Here is a 22,314-nt window from a genome sequence, read left to right on the forward strand (position 1 = left end):
TTAGTGCATTATTAAACTGCATTAAAAGCGGATAAAATATGAGAAATACAGATACAGTATAGTCAACAACATACTTCAGAAGTCATGTTTGTAAATGCATCATGAAGCCCTCAGGCAAAAGCAAACAGAGACAAATGCAATAAGAATCTAAACCTGCCAAATACTGGAGGATCAGATTCCTCTCTATCATTAGTAAAGTGGTGGAACAAGTCAACAACCAAGCCATCTTGCACCATCTTTTGCCAATAACTTGCGCACTGATATTCAGTTTGGGTTCCACCATAAGCACTAAAGCAGTATCAGATAGAGAGAGTAGATTTGCCACTCTACTGCCAAGTTGAGGCTAGATGCAGATTAGAGGAACAGTACCTCATGTTCCACCTTAGTCATCTCTAACCTGAAGGTATCAACCTCGATTTCTCTAACCAATCCCCTCTTCCCTCTTTTTTTCCCTTATCCCACCAGCCCCCATCACCCCATCTCTTTCCCCTCCCCTGCCCTCTCGATCTGCCCATCACCCACACCTTCCTCCCTCCGGTTCCCCTCCTCACCTCCTTCCCTCTATTCCATGGTCCACTGTCCTCTCCTATCAGATTCCATCTTCTTCAGCCCTTTGTCACTTCCACCTATCACCTCCCAGCTTCTTACATCATTCCTACTCTCCCCCTCCCTCACCAGCCTATCTCCCCACCTCACCTGGACCCACCTATCACCTGCCAGCTCTTGGTCCACCTCTTCACCCTACCTTTTCATACTGGCCTCTTTCAGTCCAGTCCAGATGAAGGGACTCGATCCGAAACGTCGGCTGTCCATTCCCTCCGCAGATGCTTCCTGACCCACTGAGTTCCTCCAGCTCCTTTGTGTGTTGCTTCAGGTAGAGAGAGTGACTGTTCTCAACACAATGGCAGCAACTAATCCACATGGCAACCAAGAAGCCCCAACACAATGGAAATGAAAGGGTCAAGAGCACAGTCTCTGGCCCACTTCTGTGCTCGACTCAAGGTGGCCAAGCAATGTGACCTTGCCCAAATGACCCACACTCTGCAAGAAAATAGAAACAATACCTGCCAGAAGCAAACTTACCAGATACTGCAAGGCCTAGATAGAGCGGATGTGGAGAGGATGTTTCCATTAGTAGGAGAGTCATTCGCCTCCATAGATCTGCCATTCCTGCACCAGCTAAGAGGTTCCTAACATTGAAGCGCAGTTGGGAAAACACTAGTAAACACAATGGTCCAGCTGATACAACTGCTGCCACACAGCACCAGAGACTCGGGTTCAATCCTGACCTCAGGTGCTGCCCGTGTGGAGTTTGCACATTCTCCCTGTGACCGTGTGGGTTTCCTCTGGGTGCCCCTGTTTCCTCCCACGTCCCAAAGACATCCAAGTCAGCAGGGTAATTAGGTGAATTGCCCCTGGAGTCTAGGTGAATGGTGGAAGCTTGGGGGAGTTGATGAGAATGTGGGCTTAGTATAAATAGGTGGTTGCTGACTGATACACTCATGGGCTGAAGGGCTGGTCTCCACACTGTGTAACACTGTGACCCTATAACATTCATTCATACACTGCCAACTTCATTTATTGTCATGCTTACTTGCCTTTTTCTTGAACCACTGGCAAGGGATTTATGCAAATAATTGAGTTCTGGGCTAATTAACAGATGATTAAGCATCAACCATGTTGATGAGGAATTAGAGCAGATAACAGGAGATTGCCAAGGCCTCTTCCATAGCATCTGTCAAATGCACAACCTCTACTACTCAGAAGGGCAATGTAGTGAGCAAAAGGAAAGTCCATCAACTCTTGGTTCCCCACCAAGTTGCGTACCATCCTGATGTAGTAAAATATCACTGGTCCTTCACCATCAGGGGTTTTAAGTCCCAGAACTTCCTATCTATCCAGGACATGCCCTCTTCTCGTTACTACCGTCGGGAGAAGAGGTATAGGAGCCTGAAGACCCACACGCAACGATTTAGGAACAGCTTCTTCCCCTCCGCCATTAGATTCCTGAACGGTCCATGAACCCATGAACACTACCTCGTTATTCCTTTCATTTCCATTATCGATTTATTTTGTAATTTATAGTAACTTTATGTCCTTGCACTGTACTGCTGCCGCAAAACAACAAATTTCACATCATATAAGACAGTGATAATAAACCTGTTTCTGATTCTTCTGACTCCGGGAGATTAAAAGTACAGCGGGCTATTAATTTTCATTAAATGACAATCCGTTTTCAACAAGTTAATGAATGCTATTCCCTGACAAAAAGGCAGGTTACACTTCTTTACCTCTGTTACACTCTGTACATAATCTGAAATCTCAAATTTGTTTCCTCCTGGGATTTGACACACTATGAATGCACTGTTCATTAAACACTAAGAACCACAAAAATCACACATCGACAAGCTCTGCAACTGAAGCTGTCTATCTTAATCACCCTGTCACAGGCATGAATTGTGCATTGACTACCAAGAGCTTTCATGGTTAACTGATTAATGACACATCATCACTGACCTTAAAGAGGAGTGCAACATTTCAAGATGATTAGGCTTATGTTTTGTCAATGTGATGTAGTATTTTGTGGACAGAAATAAGACAGATGTTCTGCATTCAATCCCCATTCTGGGAATTGAGCCCACATAGCTGGCTACCCATTGGTATGATCCAAAGGGAGATTTTTACACAGTTGTTCACAGGATATTGGCATTGCAGGCAAGACCAGCATTTACTGAGTATTAACAATCACCATTAAACAAATTGGCTTGCTTCCAGGAGCAGTCAAGAGGCGGATATTGTCCTGATGCAGGGTTTTGACCTGAAACGTCCTCAGTTCCTCTCCCCACACAGATGCTGCTCGACCCGCTGAGTTCCTTCAGCAGATTGTTTGTTGCAGGAGAAGACCACAGAGGTGGGTCGGGAGTCACATATAAGCAAGAGTGGGTTAAGGATAGCGGACTACCTTCCCTAAATAACATGAGTAAACCAGACTGAGCTTTACAGTACAGTCGAGACAGAAGAGACTGCAGATGCTGGAACCTGGAGCAATACACAAGATGCAGGAGGAACTCAGCAGGTCAGGCAGCATCTATAGAAAGAATTGGGCAGTCACTGTTTTGAGTCGAGACCCTGCATTTGGACTAAAAGATAGAGGTGAGAGAGCCAGTATTAAAAGGTGGAGGGAAGGGGTGTAGAAAGTGCTGCCAAGTCCAGACGGAGGGTCTCAACCTAAAACATCAACAGTCCATTTCCCTCCATAGATGCTACCCGACCCACTGAGTTCCTCCAGCATCTTGTGTTGTTTACAGCACGGTAGATTCATACTCACCATTAGCTTTTTATTTAATGGACTAGATCTAAATTCCCATCTGTCATGGGGACAGTTTCCATAGAACCATAGAACAATACAGCATAAAACAGGCCCTTCGGCCCACCATGTTGTGCCGTCCATCAGACCACCCTCACACTATCTAACCCTTTCCTCCCGCATATCCCTCTATCTCACATTCCTCCATGTGCCTATCCAACAAACTCTTGAACCTGTCCAATGTATCTGCCTCCACCACCACCCCAGGCAGTGCATTCCACCCACCAACCACTCTCTGGGTGAAAAACCTCCCCCTGACGTCTCCCCTGAACCTCCCACCCATAACCTTAAAGCCATGTCCCCTCATCTTGAGTATTGGTGCCCTGGGAAGGAGGCACTGGCTGTCTACTCTATCTATTCCTCTCAATATTTTATATACCTCTATCATGTCTCCTCTCATCCTCCTCCTTTCCAGTGAATAAAGCCCTAGCACATTAAGCCTGTGATCATATTCCGTACGCTCCAATCCAGGCAGCATCCTGGTAAGTCTCCTCTGCACCCTCTCCAACGCCTCCACATCCTTCCTATATGCGGCGACCAAAACTGAACACAGTACTCTAAATGTGGCCTAACTAGAGTTTTGTAAAGCTGCATCATCACCTCGCGGCTCTTAAACTCAATCCCGCGACTTATGAAAGCTAACATCCCATTGGCCTTCTTAACTGCTCTATCCACCTGTGAGGCAACTTTCAGTGAACTGTGAATATGAACCCCCAGATCCCTCTGCTCCTCCACACTGCCAAGTACCTTGCCATTTACCTTGTACTCTGCCCTGGAGTTTGTCCTTCCAAAGTGTACCACCTCACACTTCTCTGGATTGAACTCCATCTGCCACTTGTCAGCCCAGCTCTGCATCCTATCAATATCCCTCTGTAAGCTCCGACAGCCCTCCACACTATCCACAACACCGCCGATCTTAGTGTCGTCCACAAACTTACTAACCCAGCCCTCCACCCCCTCATCTAAGTCATCTATAAATATCACAAAAAGTAGAGGTCCCAGAACTGATCCCTGCGGGACACCACTAGTCATTGCCCTCCAATCCGAGGGCACTCCTTCCACCACAACCCTCTGCTTTCTACAGGCAAGCCAATTCCTAATCCACACAGCCAAGCTTCTCTGGATCCTTTGGCCTCTGACCTTCTGAAGAAGCCTATCATGAGGAACCTTATCAAACGCCTTACTAAAATCCATATAGACCACATCCACCACACTACCCTCATCAATCTTCCTCATCACCTCCTCAAAGAACTCTGTCAGGCTTGTGAGGCAAGATCTTCCCTTCACAAAGCCATGCTGGCTGTCCCTAATCAGTCTATGATTCTCCAGGTGTTCATAGATCCTATCCCTTAGAATCCTTTCTAACAGCTTACCCACCACAGACGTAAGGCTCACTGGTCTGTAATTCCCTGGACTATCCCTACTACCTTTTTTGAACAAGGGGACAACATTCGCCACCCTCCAATCTTCCGGCACCATCCCCGTGGACAACGAGGACTCAAAGATCCTTACCAGCGGTTCAACAATCTCCTCCCTCGCTTCTCAAAGCAGCCTAGGGAAAATCCTGTCAGGCCCCGGAGATTTATCTGTCTTGTGTTTCCCACCTCATTGAATTCTGGATCTGGTATCCATCTAGTTACATACGCAGCAACTAACCAAGCATGCAACCACTCCTAGTTCGGTACAGTGTAGAGTGCTAAATTGGAAACAGCGCTGCTTTCAGATGAAATATAAAGGGTACAGATGGACAGAAGGAGCAAAAATGATTTGCAAGGAAAATTTCAGATCTGAAAGGTAACCATCAGGAAAACAGCAAATTGAGAGGCCATAAATAAAAGATGGTCGCTAATAAATCCAGTGAAAAATCCCTTACACAGAGGAGAGGATGAGGAACTCACTACATGTGAGATGGCTGAGGCAAAATGCCTCGATCCATTTTGGGGAAGGTTGATAGATATGTAAGGAAAGACAAGGATTATGCTGATAAGGTTATCCACCCTAAACATTCTCTCTTTTCCCCCCTCCCATCAGGAGGCTAAAGAAATTCTGTTGTCCCTTTTGACACTCACCAACTTTTATCGATGCACCACAGAGAACATCCTATCTGGATGCATCACAGCTTGGTATGGCAACTGCTTTGCCCAGGACCGCAAGAAACTACAGAGAGCTGTGGACACAGCCCAGCGCATCATGGAAACCAGCCTCCCCTCCATGGACTCTGTCTATACGTCTCGCTGCCTTGGTGAAGCAGCCAGCATAATCAAAGACCCCACCCACCCGGGTCATTCTCTCTTCTCTCCTCTCCCATTAGTCAGAGGATACAGGAGCCTGAGGGCACGTACCACCAGGCTCAAGGACAGTTTCTAGCCCACGGTGATAAAACTATTGAACAGTTCTCTTATATGATGAGATGGACTCTTGACCTCACAATCTATCTTGTTATCACCTTGCACCTTATTGCCTACCTGCACTGCACTTCCCTGTAGCTGTGACACTTTACTCTGTATTCTGTTTTGTTTTCACCCTGTACTACATCAATACACTCTGTATTAACTCAACACATCTGCACTGTGTAATGAATTGATCTGTACGAACGGTATGCAAGACAAGTTTTTCACTGTACCTCGGTACAAGTGACCACAATAAACAAATACCAATACCATTGGGCAGAAGATACAAAAGCCTAAAAGCACGTACCACCAGGCTCAAGGACAGCTTCTATCCTGTTGTTATAAGACTATTGAATAGTCCCCTAGTACGATAAGATAGACACTTGACTTCACTATCTACCTCATTATCGTTTTGCACCTTATTGTCTGCCTGCACTGCACTTTCTCTGTAACTGTAACACTTTATTCTGCATTCTGTTATTGTTTTCCCTTGTACTACCTCAGTGCACTGTTGTAATGAAATGATCTGCATGGATGGCATGCAAAACAAAGTTTTTCACTGTACCTCAGTACATGTGACAATAATAAACCAATTTACCAAAAATTTACCAAAGTTAAAACAAAGAGGAAGGAGGCCAGTGTAGGGCATGGATTAAAGGGGTTGAGTGGTCTGTTTCTGTGCCATTGGTGTAATCCTATGATTCACCAGGATGTTGCCTGGATTAGAGAGGTTGGACAAACTTGGGTTGCTTTCTCTGGAGCTTCCAAGGCTGAGGGGAGACCTGATAGAAGTAGATAGCATTATGAGAGGTATAGAACATAGACCATTACAGCACAGTACAGGCCCTTCGGCCCACAATGTTGTGCCGACATTTTATCCTGCTCTAAGATCTATCTAACCCTTCCCTCCCACATAGCCTTCCATTTCTCTATCATTCATGTGTCTATCTAAGAGTTTCTTAAATGTCCCCAATGTATCTGCCCCCACAACCTCTGCCGGCAGTGCGTTCCATGCACCCACCACTCTCTGTGTAAAAAACTTACCCCTGACATCCCCCTTATACCTTCCTCCAATCACCTTAAAATTACATCCCCTCATGTTAGCCATTGTCGCCCTGGGAAAAAGTCTCTGACTGTCCACTCGATCTATGCCTCTTATCATCTTGTACACCTCTATCAAGTCACCTCTCATCCTCCTCCTCTCCAAAGAGAAAAGCCCTAGCTCACTCAACCTATCTAGATAGAGTAGGTAGTTAGAGTCTTTTTTTCCAGAGTGAAAATGTCAAATGCTAGAGGGCATAGGTTTAAGGTGAGAGGCGGACAGTATAAAGGAGATTTACAAGGCAAGTTGTAACTGGTAGAGAATGACAGGTGCCTGAAACATGGTACCACGGGAGAAGGTGGATGCAGATATAATACTGGCGTTTAAGAGGCATTTAGACAGGTACATGAACAGGCAGGGGATGGAGGGATATGGACCATGTGCAGGCAGATGGGGTTCATTTAATTTGGCATTATGGTCGGCACAGACATTGTGGGCTGAAGGGCCTGTTCCTGTGCTGTACTGTTCTATGTTCTATGAGGCATTAAGCCAAGTGGATGTGAACTGGTCCAGCATCCTAACTCAGTGAAAAGGAGGGAATGATCTATGTTTTCTGTTTATTATCATTTAACAGGCACGGTAGTGTAGCGGTTAGTGTAACGCTATTACAGCGCCAGCGACCCGGGTTCAATTCCGGCCGCTGTCTGTAAGGAGTTTGTACATTCTCCCTGTGTCTGCGTGGGTTCCCTCCAGGTGCTCCGGTTTGCTCCCACATTCCAAAGACGTACAGGTTAGGAAGTTGTGGCCATGCTATGTTGGCGTCGGAAGAATGGTGACACTAGCGGGCTGCCCCCAGAACATTCTCAGTAATGCAAACAAATGCATTCACTGTGTGTTTCAATGTTACATGTGACTAATAAATAAATATCTTAAATATCCTACATATCTTAAACCAACACTCCAGAACCGTTTGGCTTTGAAAATTATGAGAATTTAGAGAATCTTTTAGAGAATGTTATTTTGCAATTGTTACAAAAAAAAATCATTGACTGTAGGCCCTCCAGACATCGGAGAATTACTTGGAATACGGAATTTCTTTTCTCATTGAATATGAGATAATATCAATATTCTGTTCATTAAATTTGGAGAACTACAAAAATAACTGCTTTTTGGGTGTATCCCTAATTTAGTTCAGGAGAATCAGAGATGATCTCATTGAAATGTTCAGAATTCCAACAGGACTCATCAGGACAGATGGTGGGGTTTTGCTTTCACCAACTGGAATGTCTAGAGCCAAGGGTCAAAATAAGGGGTCAGCATTTCGGGAAGGAATACACAGGATACAGAAACACAGGAAAAAGCATTCTTCACCCAAGATGGATGTGGAGGCCCAGTTAGTAGGTTTTAGGGTATTAAGGGGATCAAGTGAAAGAGATTTAGTGCACCAAAGTGGCGCTGAGGAGTTTGGGTTGGGCTTGATTTCCCTGGAGCGAAGGAGACAGAGGGGTGACCTGATAGAGGTTTATAAGATTATGAGAGGCATAGATAAGGTAGATAGTCAAAATCTTTGTCCCATGGTGGAAATATCAAAAACAAGAGGGCATAGGTTCAAGGTGAGAGGGAAGAGTTTTAAAGGGGATCTGAGGGTTAACATTTTTTACAGCGAAGGGTTGATATCTGGAACGCACTGCCAGAGGAGGTGGCGGAATCAACTAAGAGACATTTAGACAGATACTTAAATAGGCAAGACATAGAAAGACATGGGCCTAATGCAGGCAAATGGGATTAGTGTAGATGAGCAAAAGGGTCAGCATGTATGTGATGGACTGAAGGGCCTCTTTCTATGCTGTACAACTCTATGACTCTATGATAGCAAATCCCACATTCCCACAATTCTGTGTTTCTCCCTGAATTTATCACTATGACTACCTTGCATCACTAGTTCTGGACTATGGCACCAATTGAAAGCCTGAATATATCTGGCCACTCATACTTAGCAGGTATGTTAATGGATTAGTAGCATAACTGCCTTGACTGATAACCCAGAGAGTGCAAGTGCAAATTCCACCTTCTCAGTTTAACCATTGGAAGTTAGTTTAAAATATCTCTACAAATTAAGAAATGTCCCCCAGAGAAGTGGTTGTAATCCTGATGGTTTCTTGAAAAGACTTTGGCTGTGGTTCAATAGGCAGTTACTGAGCTTCCATATCAGAGAGGCTATGGGTTTGCATTCTATTCCAGAAGGAAATACATCATAGAACATCGAACAGTACAGCCCAGGAACAGGCCTTTCAGCCTGTCGTCCCTGTGCCAACCATATGCCAATCTAAACTAAGCCTGCACATGGTCCGTATCCATCTATCCCATGGAGATGCAAGAGACTGCAGATGCTATAATCTAGAGCAAGGAGCGAACTGCTGGAGCAGCGCAAGTGAATCAGGCCGCACAGCCTCCACAGATGCTGCCTGACCCACTGAGTTCCTCCTGCAGTTTGTTTCTTGCTCCATCTATTCCCTGCCTGTTCTTGTGTCTGTCTAAATGCCTCTTAAACATTGCTACTTCTGCCACCTCCACAGCAGGTTCATTCCAGGCACCTAGCGGTCTCTGTGTAAAAAATTTGCCTCATAACTCTTCTTTAAACTTTCCCCTTCTCACCTCAAAGCTATATCTTCTAGTATTTGACATTTCCACCCTGGGAATAAGACAATCTACCTCATCTATGCCTCTCATAATTTTATAAACTTCTTTCTAATCACCCCCTCATCCTCTGAAGCTAAAGCAAAAACAATCCAAGTTTGTCCAACTTCTCCTAACAGCTAACACACTCCAATCCACACAACAGCCTGGTGAACCTCTTCTACACCCTCTCCACAGCCTCCACATCCTTCCTGTAATGTGGTGACCAGAACTGCACACAATATTCCAAACGTGGCCGAACCAAAGGTTTATACAGCTTGTGACATAACTTGCCAACTTTTATAATCAATGCCCCGACCAATGAAGGCAGGAATGTCGTACGCCTTCTTTACCACCCTATCCACTTGTGTTGTCACTTTCGGGGAGCTATGGACTTAGACCCAAGATCCCTCTGGACATCAATGCTCCTAAGGGTCCTGCCGTTTACTGTATACTCTCCTCCATTTGATCTTCCAAAATGCAACACCTCACACATTTTCAGATTAAGCATCATCTGCCATTTCTCCATCCATATTTCCAACTGATATATGTCCTGCTGTATCCTTTGACAACATTCCTCATTATCCACAACTCCACCTATTTTTGTGGAGTCTGCAAACTTACCATTGTCCACATCCTTCTCCTTGGTGAATACCAATGCAAAGTACTCATTTAGGACTTCATCCACTGCCTCTGGCTCCAGGGAGAGATTCTAAACTGCCAATCCTGCCCTTCTTTCAACTAAGTCTCTGTGATGGCTACAACATTGTCATTTCATGTGCTAATCTAGGCTCTAGGCTTGAAAAATGTCTGCAGTCTACCACATTTGTACCCCTCATAACTCAAACATATCCACTCTTACCCTCCTCTGCTCTAAGGAAAACAGAACCAGCCTCTCCTGTATCTCCTCCGAGAGAGGGATGGACAGAACAAAGGGAATATCTTTGATAGGTTGAGACTAAATAAGTACTTTGGCTCAGCCACGTTTTGGAGTACTGTGTGAAAGTTTTTTGCACCTTATTGTCCACCTGCACTTCCTCTGTAGCTGTTACACTTTATTCTGCATTCTGTTATTGCTTAACCTTGTGCTACCTCAATGCACTGTTGTAATGAAATGATCTGTATCATCGGTATGATCTGTATCATCAAGTTCTTCACTGTACCTCGCTACACGTGACCATAATAAACCAATTCCAATTCCAATTCTGGTCACCGCATTACAGGAAGGATGTGAAGGCTTTGGAGAGGGAGAAGATGTTCACTGCAATGTTGCCTGCAGTGGAGAGTATTAGCTATAAAGGAAGGTTGCACAAACTTGGATTGTCTTTTTACTGGAGCATTGGAGGCTAAGGAGAGACTGATAGAGGTTTATAAAATTATGAGAGGTATAGACAGGGTAAAGAGTCAGCGTCTTTTACCCAGGGTGAAAATGTCAAATACTCGACGGCATAGCTTTAAGCTGAGAGGGGGAAAGTTTAAAAGAGATTTACAAGGAAAATTTTTTCACACAGGGAGTGGCAGGTACTTGGAACCTGCTGCCCAGGGAGATGGTGGAGGCAGATGCAACAGAAATGTTTAAGACACATGTAGACAGTCCATGAACAAGCAGGGAATGGAGGGATGTAGACCGTGTGCAGGCAGATGTGCAGTTTAAATTGGCAGCATGGTCGGCAGAGACATGGTGGGCCAAAGGGCCTGTTCCTGTGCAGTACTGTTCCAGAATCAGGTTTATTATCACTGACATATGTCATGAAATTTGTTGTTTTGCGGCAGCAGTACAGTGCAAGACATAAAGACATAAAAATTACTGTTCTATGTTCTACAACTAAATGTTGGAGCTCAGTTGCAGCTTGGATCAAATTTCGCTTTGTTTGTCTGTGTAATGTGTTGCTAATAATAATGTTCTGGGACTTGCCCAGCAGACAAATTATACAAATAGAGAAAGAGAAGCCAAGCCAAAACGATGCAAGGCGGAAATGGCCAATTCTGTGAAAGACAGAAAGAAAGAGTGAGTTACCCAAAGTTGGAGGATTCAACATTGAGTCCTGAAGGTTGAAACGTGCCCAGACAGAAGATGTGGTGTTGAAAATTAAACAAAACAGTTGATGAAACAAAACCGGGAAACGCTGGAAGAGCTCAGCCAGTCAGGCAGCATCTGTGTAAAGAGAAACCGGTTAATGTTTTGGGTTGAAGACCCTTCATCAGAACTGAGAAAGAGAGAAAGCAAGTTTGTCTAAGTAGCAGGGAAGGTGGGGGACATTAATGGGTGGATCAAGGGGTAATGTGGGGAAATGATGATGTTAAACATACAATTAAGCTCCTTTGTCTGTGTAATGTGTTGCGAATGTTGTGAAGTCAGGGTGATGTGAAGTCTGACTTACTGGGGGTGTGCTGAGCAGACCAGAATATTCAAATGAAAGAATACGTAGGCAGTGGGGTGGCAGGTACAAATGGCCAGTCCTAGTACAAATAGAAAGAAAGATGTACCCATATAAAAAGGTATGCCAATGACCCGGGTTCAATTCCGGCCACTGTCTGTAAGGGGCTTGTATGTTCTCCCCGTGTCTGCGTGGGTTTCCTCCGGGTGCTCCGGTTTCCTCCCACATTCCAATGACATACGGGTTAGGAAGTTGTGGGCATGCTATGCTGGCACCGGAAGAGTGGCGACACTTGTGGGCTGCCCCCAGGACACTCGACGCAAAAGATGCATTTCACTGTGTGTTTCGATGTACATGTGACTAATACAGATATCTTATCTTATTGTTCCTGGGGACTAGTGTTCACTACATGGCCACCTCTGTACTGGAGAAACCAAACACAGCTTGGGTGGTCACTTTGTGGAGCACCTGCACTCAGTCCATTGGAATGACCCTGAGTTCTTAGTTGTCCAGATAGAGGGCCTCGACCCGAAATGTTGACTGTTTCTCTCCAGAGATGCTGCCTGACCTGCTGAGTTCCTCCAGCATTTTGTGTGTTGCCGAGTTTCTTAGCTTTTTTTTCACCATCTCACTCCTACTCTGACCTCTCTGTCTGTGGCCTCCTGTGGAGTTACAACGAGGCCCACAGTAAGCTCGAGGAACTACCTCATTTTTCCTCTGGCACTTTGCAGCTTGTAGAATTCACCACTGAGTTCTCCAGCTTCAGATAACTTTCTTTCTGTTTGTATCAGGACATGCCATTTCTGCCCGTCATTCCTTTTCTCCTCCCTATTCTTTCATTTGTATATTCTGGCCTGCTACATCCTGCTACAGTCGGACTATGCAACATCAACCTGACTTCACAACATTAGCAACACATTACACAAAGGAGTTTAACTGCCCATTCAACACCTCATCATTTCACCCTATTAGAGACACCCCCCTTTGATCCATCCATTACCCTCCTCCATGTTCCCTGCTACTTGGACCAACCTGCTTCTCTCTTTCTCAGTTCTGATGAAGGGTTTTGGACCTGAATTATTGACTACTTTCTCTTTCCACAGATGCTGCTTGACTGGAACGGTCTTCCAGCAGTCTTTTGTTTTTGCTGGGGGGTTTTGTGTGGTATTCTGCTCCTATTCTCTGCCCTGGGGTTGAGCACCCTTGGCAAAAGGTGTTGCTCCTCAAGCTTGCAAGCTTGGGGTTCTCACTGATGTCCTTGTGAAATACGTGAAATACCTATCCCTCAACACATCACAACAAACAGATTGTCAGGTCATTATTATACTGTTATTTGTGCGAGCTTGGTATATGCAAATAGATCACTGTATTTCTTCAATTAGGCAAGGAATCTAGGATATTTTATTGCCAGTAAAGCACTTTCGAAAGTCCCAAGGTTGTGGAAGGCACAACAGAGGTCTTTTTTTCCTTTCAGCTTATTCACTAAGATCGCACTAAATACTATTGCATCCACATAAATATCTGAGGAAGTGAAGGCCTGAGAAAGTGAAGGACTATGTTTAGTCTGCACACATTAAAGGTTCTTCACAGAGTAGTTAAGAATGAACCAGAGAACATAGAACATAGAACACTACAGCCAACATTTTATCCTGCTCTAAGATCGATCTAACCCTTCCCTCCTACATAGGCCTCCATTTCTGTATCATTCACGTGTCTATCTAAAAGTTTCTTAAATGTCCCAAATGTATCTGCCCCCACGCACCCACCACTCTCTGTGTAAAATCTTACCCCTGACATCCCCCTTATATCTTCCTCTAATCACCTTAAAGATATGTCCCCTCGTGTTAGCCATTGTCGCCCTGGAAAAAAGTCTCTGACTGTCCACTCGATCTATGCCTCTTATCATCTTGTACACCTCTATCAAGTCACCTCTCATCCTCCTTCTCTCCAAAGAGAAAAGCCCAAGATAACTCAACCTATCCTCATAAGACATGGTCTCCAATCCAGGCAGCATCCTGGTAAATCTCCTCTGCGCCCTCTCTATTGCTTCCACATCCTTCCTATAATGAGGCGACCAGAACGGAACACAATACTCCAAGTGTGGTCTGACCAGAGTTTAAGATTGGCACAAACTCCAGAACCAGGTGACACCGCACAAAGCTAGAAGTTGGAGGTTTAGATAGAGCTGCTTTATGCGGAGCACGGTGAATACATGGAAGAGACTGGCTCAGGGAATCAGTCGGAACTGTGTGCAGTCACTGCCAATTCAGTGATTTTTCTGTACGAGTGTAGAGGCAGGAACAATGACAATGTTTAAAAGACATTTGGACAGGTTCATGGATAAGAAAGGTTTAAAGGGATAGCAGGCAAGTGGGACTAGCTCAGGGAGGCACCTTGGTCGGCATAGACCAGTTGGGCCGAAGGGCTTGATTCTGTGCTGTATAACTCTACGTACTAAAAAAAATTGAATTGCATATTATTTCGTTTTTCACAATGGCACAGAAGGAGGCTATTCAGCTCTTGGAATCCATGCTAACTCTCAGAGCAATCCCATTAATCTCATTTCCCTTGTTCTCTCTCCCCTACCCTGAAAGCTGACTCTGATAGAGAATTTGAATAAAGAATATTATTTTCTGCTATCAACAAGGCAATCTGCAACCCACCCCTCCACTCTCCAGTGTTTTGGGACATGCTGTGCTTCCAATAGTCATGAAGTATCAGCTCTAATGTGTAATAATAACCATTTAAAGTCCTTGAGATATGAATTTCTGTCCATTTCAGCACATTATTATAATGGATTGCTAATCCATTTACCAGCCCTTATTGATGTAGTTGCATAAACAAAGTAAACAGGTAATTTTAAGCAAAGAGAGGTGGACAGGCTCCTTGGAGTGTAGGAGACTGAGGGGTGATATCATCGAGCTGTATAATATCATGAGGGCCATAGATAGAGTGAGCAGTCTTTTTTTCCAGGGTTGGGGAACCGAAACCAGAGGACATAGTTTTGAGGTTAGAGGTGAAAGGTTTAATACGAACCTGAGGGGCAACTTTTTTACACAGCGGGTGGTAGAGGATTGGAACCAGCTGCCAGAGGAAGTGGGTGAGGCAGGTACAGCAGATACATTTACGAAGTATGTGGACAGGTATATGGCTGATAAGAGTTCAGAGGGATATGGGCCAAGTGCTGGGAAGTGGGATTAGCTTGAATATACACCTTGGTCGGCATGGATACGTATGTGTTGTATGTCCTTTTTCTGTGCTGTACAGCTCTATGACTCCAAAGGTGCTAACCAACCTTTTGGAGTCAAGTATTTGGTGCATTAAAAGATTACCTTACCAAGAACGGACCCCAACAGATGCAGGAGACGCACATGATGGTCACCAGCTGTACCAACATCTCCACGTGCTGAGACTTCCCTTTCCTGTGGGGTTTGCTCTTGACTCGTGCTCTCATCAAGGCTATGCCACTAATCGTATTGCATAGCAGGGAAATGCCAAGGGCGCTCAACCCCAGTGCGGAGAACAGGAGGAGAATGCCACTGTCTTTCCCAAAGGTAACGTTCTGTGTTTTTATAAAGCACCAGGTCTGGGTGCACTGAACTGTATATTCTCCAACGTGTAGGTTGGGCAGCAGCGCGATGCATAGTGCGAACAACCACGTGAAGCCCAGGATAAACTTGGTGCATCGAGCTGTCATCCTGGTAGAGTGAAGAAAAGGATGCGTGATGCCCAGGCACCGCTCGACTGCCATGACACTGCCCAGGAACAACGCAGAGAGACCAAAGAAAACCATGCAGGTCCCTAAAATCGAACAGAGGTACCCACTGGGGTCAAGGTACTGCCAGTCCTTCTCCAGTGCATACACTCTGACTGTTAGTGCCCCATTGATGAGATGTCCCAAGCAATCTGTGAAGACTAGTCCACTGGCAAACAGCAGGAATGAAGCTCTCCATTTTTGCCTAAATCTTTTGTAGGCCTTCACCAGAATCACAAGGGCAATGCTGTTGGACAGAATCCCGATAGTCATGAATATAATTGGGAAGCTGACTGAAACTGGGTATTTGGTACACGCATCGCTGGTTCCATTGCTGGTGGATTCTGTAGAACTAATGTTGGTGCCAGGCATTGTCCAGAGAAGATCCGTTTATGATGGCTTATCAAAATCCATCCTGCAGCATTCTTCCAGCCCAGAGCTCTGCAAATGAGACATAATGTTAACAAGGTCACCTTCAGCACAGACTGACAGAGGCTGACATTGGACAGGGGCAAGGACAGGTAACCAGTCACAATGCATTGGTTATTGACTTCGGCAACACACCAAGTGCTGGAGGAACTCAGCAGGTCTTTAAGCTTTATTTATACAGCACGGTAACAGGCCCTTCCGGCCCAATGAGCCCGCGCCACCCAATTACATCCATGTTAACCTACCAACCCCTACGTCTTTGGAATGTGGGAGGAAACCAGAGCACCCGGAGGAAACCCACGCAGACACAGGGAGAACGTACAAACTCCTTACAGAGAGCGGCCGGAATCGAACCCCGATCGCTGCCGCTGTAATTGCGTTACGCTAACCACTACACTATCATGCCGTCAGGCAGCATCAATGGACAGTCGACATTTCGAGTTGAGACCCTTCATCTGGACTGAAAGATCGAGGGAAGATAGCCATAAAAAGGTCCAGGGAAGGAGTGGAGCAAGAGCTGGCAGGTGATAGGTGGATCCAGGTGAGGAGGGGTGATAGGCAGATGAGGGAGGGTTATTAACTTGCCTGGTATTCAGATCCGCTAACTGTGTGGACACACAACAGATTGCAATGAAAAAGAGCTGCAGATGCTGTAAGTCTGAGCTGTGATGAAGACCCACAGACCTGAAACGTTAACTGTTTCTCTTTCCACAGGTGTTGCCTTACCTGCAGAGATTTTACAGCATTTTCTGTTTCTAGTACGAGTGGCAGATGTGATTCCAATGGCTTCGCGAACTTACTCAAGGCACTTTTCACTCCTGTAATGTTTCAAAATAAAGTTGTTTTCAGGTTACCAGTATTTACTAGTCAGGAACCACAAGGATCAGTGCTGGGCTCTCGGCTACTGACAACTTATTCTAACAACGTAGATGGAAAGTGCAGGGTGTAGAAGTCAGGTTTGCTGTGGCAGATGGTGAGGTAGTAGAGGCAAATACAACAGAGGCGTTTCAAGTGCCCTTAGATGGGCACATGAATATGCAGAGAATGGAGGAATATGGACGTGTAGGCAAAAGGGGCAAGTTTAGAAGGCTTTTGGTTACTAGTTTAATTAGCTCAGCACAACATCATGGGCTGAAGGGCCTGTTCCTGTGCTGTACTGTTCTATGTTCTAGGCGAGCAGGCTGCAAAGGGACAAAGGCAGGATCAGTGCATGGGGGAGAAGGTGGGAGATGAAATGGGAAGTGGAACAAAGTGAGAATGTGCACTTCAGGAGGATGAAGAGAAATCGAGAATACTGTTAAAATAGTGGGAATGCTGATGTACAGAGAGACCTTGCTGTGAGATTCAGAAAGGAAACCAATCCAGCAGGAGAGTAGGACAACGAACCGCATGTTGACCTTTATTGCAAGGGCAGCTGGAGTACTGAAGTTGGGCACTCCTGCTGGGATTGTACAGGGCTTTAATTAAGCCACATCTGGAGCACAAAGGGCTATTTTAGTCCCTATGCCTAGGAGAGGTAATACTTGTCTTGGGGCCGGTGTAGGACAGGTTCACCAGACTGGCATGCATGAGCTGGTGTTGAGAAGAATGAGAGGCAAACTCAGTTAGATATAGGAGGATGAGAGGCTACATCTTCAGCTGGAGAGAAGTTACCGAGTCAAACAGCATTGAAACAGGCTCTTTGGCCCACAATGTCCATGCCAACCATCAAGTACCCATCCATGCTAATGGTATTTACCTGCATTAGGTCTTTACGTACCAATACCTGAGCAACTTAAACACTCATCTAAATACTTAACATGGAACATAGAACAGTTCAGCACCGGACAGGCCATTCAATATTGTGCCAATCTTGATGCCAATTTATACCAAGAGTCCTCTCTCTATGTACCTTCCATATCCCTGCATTCTCTTCGTATTCATGCGTCTGTCTAAAAGCCTCTTAAACTCCACCAAACTACCTGTTTCCACTACTAACCCTGCTGACTCATTCCAGGCACCTACCGCTCTCCATGTAAAAACCTTGCCCCTGACATTGCCATTAAACTTCCCCCCTCTAAGCTCCACTTCCAGATCTCATAAACTATTTTTAATCACATATATACCATGGACCTTAAAAGACAGCACTTAAGGTGAGCATGTTCTCTGGTGTTTGACATTTCTACCCTGGGAAAAAGATTCTGACTGTCTACCCTATCTATGCCTCTCATAATTTTAAAAACCTCTATCAGGTCTCCCCTCAGCCTCCAATGCTCTAGAGAGAACAACCCAAGTTTCTCCAACCTCTCCTTATAGCTCATACCCTCTAATCTGGGCAGCATCCTGGTAAATACTTTTTAAATGTCGTGAGAGCAACTGCCTTTAGCACTCCCCTTGGGCAGTACATTTCAGTTTTTGTGACCACCCTCTAGGGTGAAAAAGATCCTTAGATCCCCTCTAAAGACTACTGAAGTGAGTCCCTGTCCGTTAAGATGGACTCTTGACCTCACAATCTACCTCATTATGACCTTGCACCTTATTGTCTGCCTGCACTGCACTTTCTCTGTAACTGTAACACTTTATTCTGCATTCTGTATTGGTTTTCCCTTGTACTACCTCAATGCAACTGATGTGGTGAAATGATCTGTATGGATGGCATGCAAAACAAAGTTTTTCACTGTACTTCAGGACATGTGACAATAATAAACCAATTACCAATTTACCGATTTGCTGACTCTCGTCCTCCTTGGCTTAAAACTCCACCCTTTGGTTTTGGATATCTCCTTTATGGGGAAACTATTCATCCTTTCTACACCCGTCCTAGTTTTCTCTACCTCTATCAGGATTCCCCACCCCTCAGACCCTCCACTCCAAGGAAAACAAGCCAAGTCCATCCACTCCCTCCCCATAACTGAAACCTTCCATCCCAGGCAACAAAACATCCAGCCGCTAAGGTCTGGGACCAGGACGTTTCTGCACACAGAGGGTTGTAAACCCTGCAACTCCGACAGTTCTGCCCAGCCAGAGATCCAAGACTGAGGGGTGTGGACCTGAAGGTGATCAGGGGGTGTGGAAGGCCCTGAAGAGTGGATGTTGGAGAAGATGTTTCCCACAGCGGGAGAGTCTAGGACCAGAGGTGCACAGACTCAGAATAGAAGGGTGTTCCTTTAGAACCGAGATGAGGAGGAATTTCTTTAGCCAGAACAGTGGTGAATCTGTGGAATTCATTGCCACCAGACGGCTGTGGAGGGCCAAGTCATTGAGTATATTTATAGCGGAGGTTGATAGGTTCTTGATTAGTAAGTGTGTCAAAGGTTACAGGGAGAAGGCAGGAGAATGGGGTTGAGAGGGAAAAATAAATCAGCCATGATCGAATGGTGGAGCTGGCTCAATGGGCCGAATGGCCTAATTCTGCTCCTATGTCTTATGGGATCAGGCAGGAATGTGGATAAGGCAGTGGACCAGTCCGATATTGATTAGCAGAGCAGGCTTGGGAGGTTACAGAGATACTACATTATCGGCTCCACTTCCAGATTTCATAAACTATTTTTAATCACATATATACCATAGACCTTAAAAGACTGCACTTAAGGTAGCTTGTCTGTGCAACTAGCCCATAACCCTTAAAAGACATTAGTGAATCAGATGACTGTACAACTAGCTTTCAGCTCCAATTCCAAATTAATTATATTAGAACATAGAACATTACAGCACAGTACAGGCCCTTTGGCCCACAATGTTGTGCCGACTTTTTATCCTGCTCTAAGATCTATCTAACCCTTCCCTCCCACATAGCCCTCCATTTCTCTATCATTCATGTGTCTATCTAAGCCTCTTAAATGTCCCTAATGTATCTGCTCCCACAACCTCTGCCGGCAGTGCGTTCCACGCACCCACCAATCTCTGTGTAAAAAAACTTACCCCTGACATCCCCCTTATACCTTCCTCTAATCACCTTAACATTATGTCCCCTGGTGTTAGCCATTGTCGCGCTGGGAAAAAGTCTCTGACTGTCCACTCGATCTATGCCTCTTATCATCTTGTACACCTCTATCAAATCACCTCTCACCCTCCTTCTCTCCAACCTCTCCATGTTAACCTGAATTTAAATTCCTTCCCGGCTTTCTGCCCTGTCCTCTGCCAGTCCTGATGAACGGTCTGGACCCCAGACGTCGACTGTTTAGTTCCCTCCACAGACGCTGCCTGACCTGCTGAGTTCTTCCAGCATTTTGCCTGTGTTGCTTTAAATCCCTGAGGCTGGGTGTTGACCCCAAACGTCGACCAGCCCTCTGCCTCCAGACGGTGATCGACCCGCTGAGTTCCTCCAGGAGTATGTTTTGGCTCCAGATTCCAGCATCTGCAGTCTTCCCGTGCCTCTCTCCAATCCTACCCCGATGCTCAAGTGAAATCTTCACACATAATCTCCGGACTACTTACACCGCCCCACCATGCAAACCTCCTCCTTTCTGCAGAGGGATAGATGCATCGGAACAGGCGGCTTAAAATACTAGAAAACAGTCCAGCAAATGCATAGCCCTGCCTTTCTAACAACACAAAGATTTCTCCAAAATACACGCGTCAAATTCCTCGGTGCAGATGCCAGATTTTAAAAATATCAAGCTAATTTGCCAGAATAAAATGTATAAGCAGGTGAAATGCTGAAAGTTTAGTTTAAGACTTGGTTCTGGTGATTTTTGGGTGTAGCAGAATCTGTCTGCCGGTGCCCGGGACCTCTGGATCTGGTCAAAGGAACTGCGGAGACCCGGGTTTGCAACTGAAAGATTCTGCCCCGCTAACATTGTCCACCTCTCCTCGGGTGTTTAACAGGGGAAGGTGCTCCCCGGGGTTGCACTGATCTGAGTGTCTGTCGCCAATGACAGTGTGTGGGTTGGAGGGGAAATCGCTCTGATGTGAGGGAGATCTCGCCGAAGTGATAAATGACTCCAGTCTTATCCCTTCGCGACCTCGGGAGAGATTCCAAGGTCGGGTATCCGGTGTCCGTTTTAAATCTGAAGTCCATATGTGGCTTTACAGATTGAAATATATCAAATTGAAGGTTTAAATTGAAGGTTCAAAGCCTCCCAAAAGGGGTGTTTTCACAATCTCACTTAAATCAGAATTCTCACCAGCTTTCTGAAGATTGTGTCTATACAAACTAATTCAGCTTTCTAAAACGTTAACGCAGTGAAAGATTGAATGCTTACTTGTATAGTCCGCGGTGTCTGGCTCCCAGTGCAGTGCTAGCGAGTGCAGGCTCCCAGCATGAGTTGAACTTAACTCTAGTGCCTTCCTTGGTAGGCGATTGAACTGGTTTCACACAACGCCCCGTGACACTGCGAAGTTGAGCGCCACCTCTCCCGGTGCCTCGATTACTCTCAGAACACAAGCTGGCCTTGGTGGATATACAGTTGTCTCCAAACAAAAAAAAATGACCTCCAGCCAACCGCTGATTTTATGATAGGCTCTGTGCTGGAGGTTGTAAGGGGTGCCTTAAAGGAGGAGAGAGGTTCAGCGGAATTAATTCCAGGCAATCAAAGGGTTTCAGCTCAGGGTTGTTTAAGATTCAGGTTATTGTGATATACACGAGGATGCAATGAAATTCCCTGCTTGCTTGAAGCTGACAAAGTAGTATATATGAACATAGAACAGTGCAGCACAGGAACAGGCCCTTCGGCCCACGATGTTGTGCTGAACTAATTAAACTAGTAATTAAATGCCTAACTAAACTAATCCCTTCTGCCTACACAATGTCCATACCCCTCCATTCTCTGCACATTCACGTACCTATCTAAGACCCTCTTGAACACCTCTCTCGTATCTGCCTCCACCACCACCCCTGGGAGCACATTCCAGGCACCCACCACTCTCTGTGTAAAAAACACTTGCCCCGCAAATCTCCTTTGAACTTACCCCCCTTACCTTACCATGCCCTCTACTATTAGACATTTCGACCCTTGGAGAAAGATACCAGCTGTCTATCTATGCCTCTCACGATCTTATGAACTTCTATTAGATCTCCCCTCAGCCTCCACTCCTCCACAGAAAACAGCACTAGTTAGTTCAACGTCTCCTTATAGCTCATACACTCTAATGCAGGCAGCATCCTGGTAAACCTCTTCTGCACCCTCTCCAAAGCCTCCACATCCTTCCTATAATGGGCCGACCAGAACTGAATGCAATACTCCAGATGCCACCCAACCAGAGTTTAATAAAGCTGCAACATAACTTCCTGACTCTTGAATTCAATGTTTTGACTAATAAAGGCAAGCATGCCATACGCCTTCTTTAAAACCCTATTG

The 22,314-nt window shown here is 45.4% G+C and overlaps 1 protein-coding gene across 1 annotated transcript in view; it reads right to left on the reverse strand.

Annotated features, from left to right (window-relative positions):
* Positions 1–21,292, reverse strand: part of LOC127568591 (prostaglandin F2-alpha receptor-like) — a 28,424-nt gene extending 7,132 nt beyond the window's left edge. The window contains exons 1-3 of the mRNA XM_052012538.1: positions 21,220–21,292; positions 16,763–16,854; positions 15,191–16,048 (exon numbers count right to left, since the gene is read on the reverse strand). Coding sequence (XP_051868498.1) covers positions 15,191–15,979 — 789 coding nt within the window. The 5' untranslated portion in view covers positions 15,980–16,048; positions 16,763–16,854; positions 21,220–21,292. The remainder of the gene's footprint in view (positions 1–15,190; positions 16,049–16,762; positions 16,855–21,219) is intronic.
* Between the last annotated feature and the right edge of the window lie 1,022 nt (positions 21,293–22,314).

Source organism: Pristis pectinata, chromosome 3, assembly GCF_009764475.1.
Source record: "Pristis pectinata isolate sPriPec2 chromosome 3, sPriPec2.1.pri, whole genome shotgun sequence".
Lineage (NCBI taxonomy): Eukaryota > Metazoa > Chordata > Chondrichthyes > Rhinopristiformes > Pristidae > Pristis > Pristis pectinata.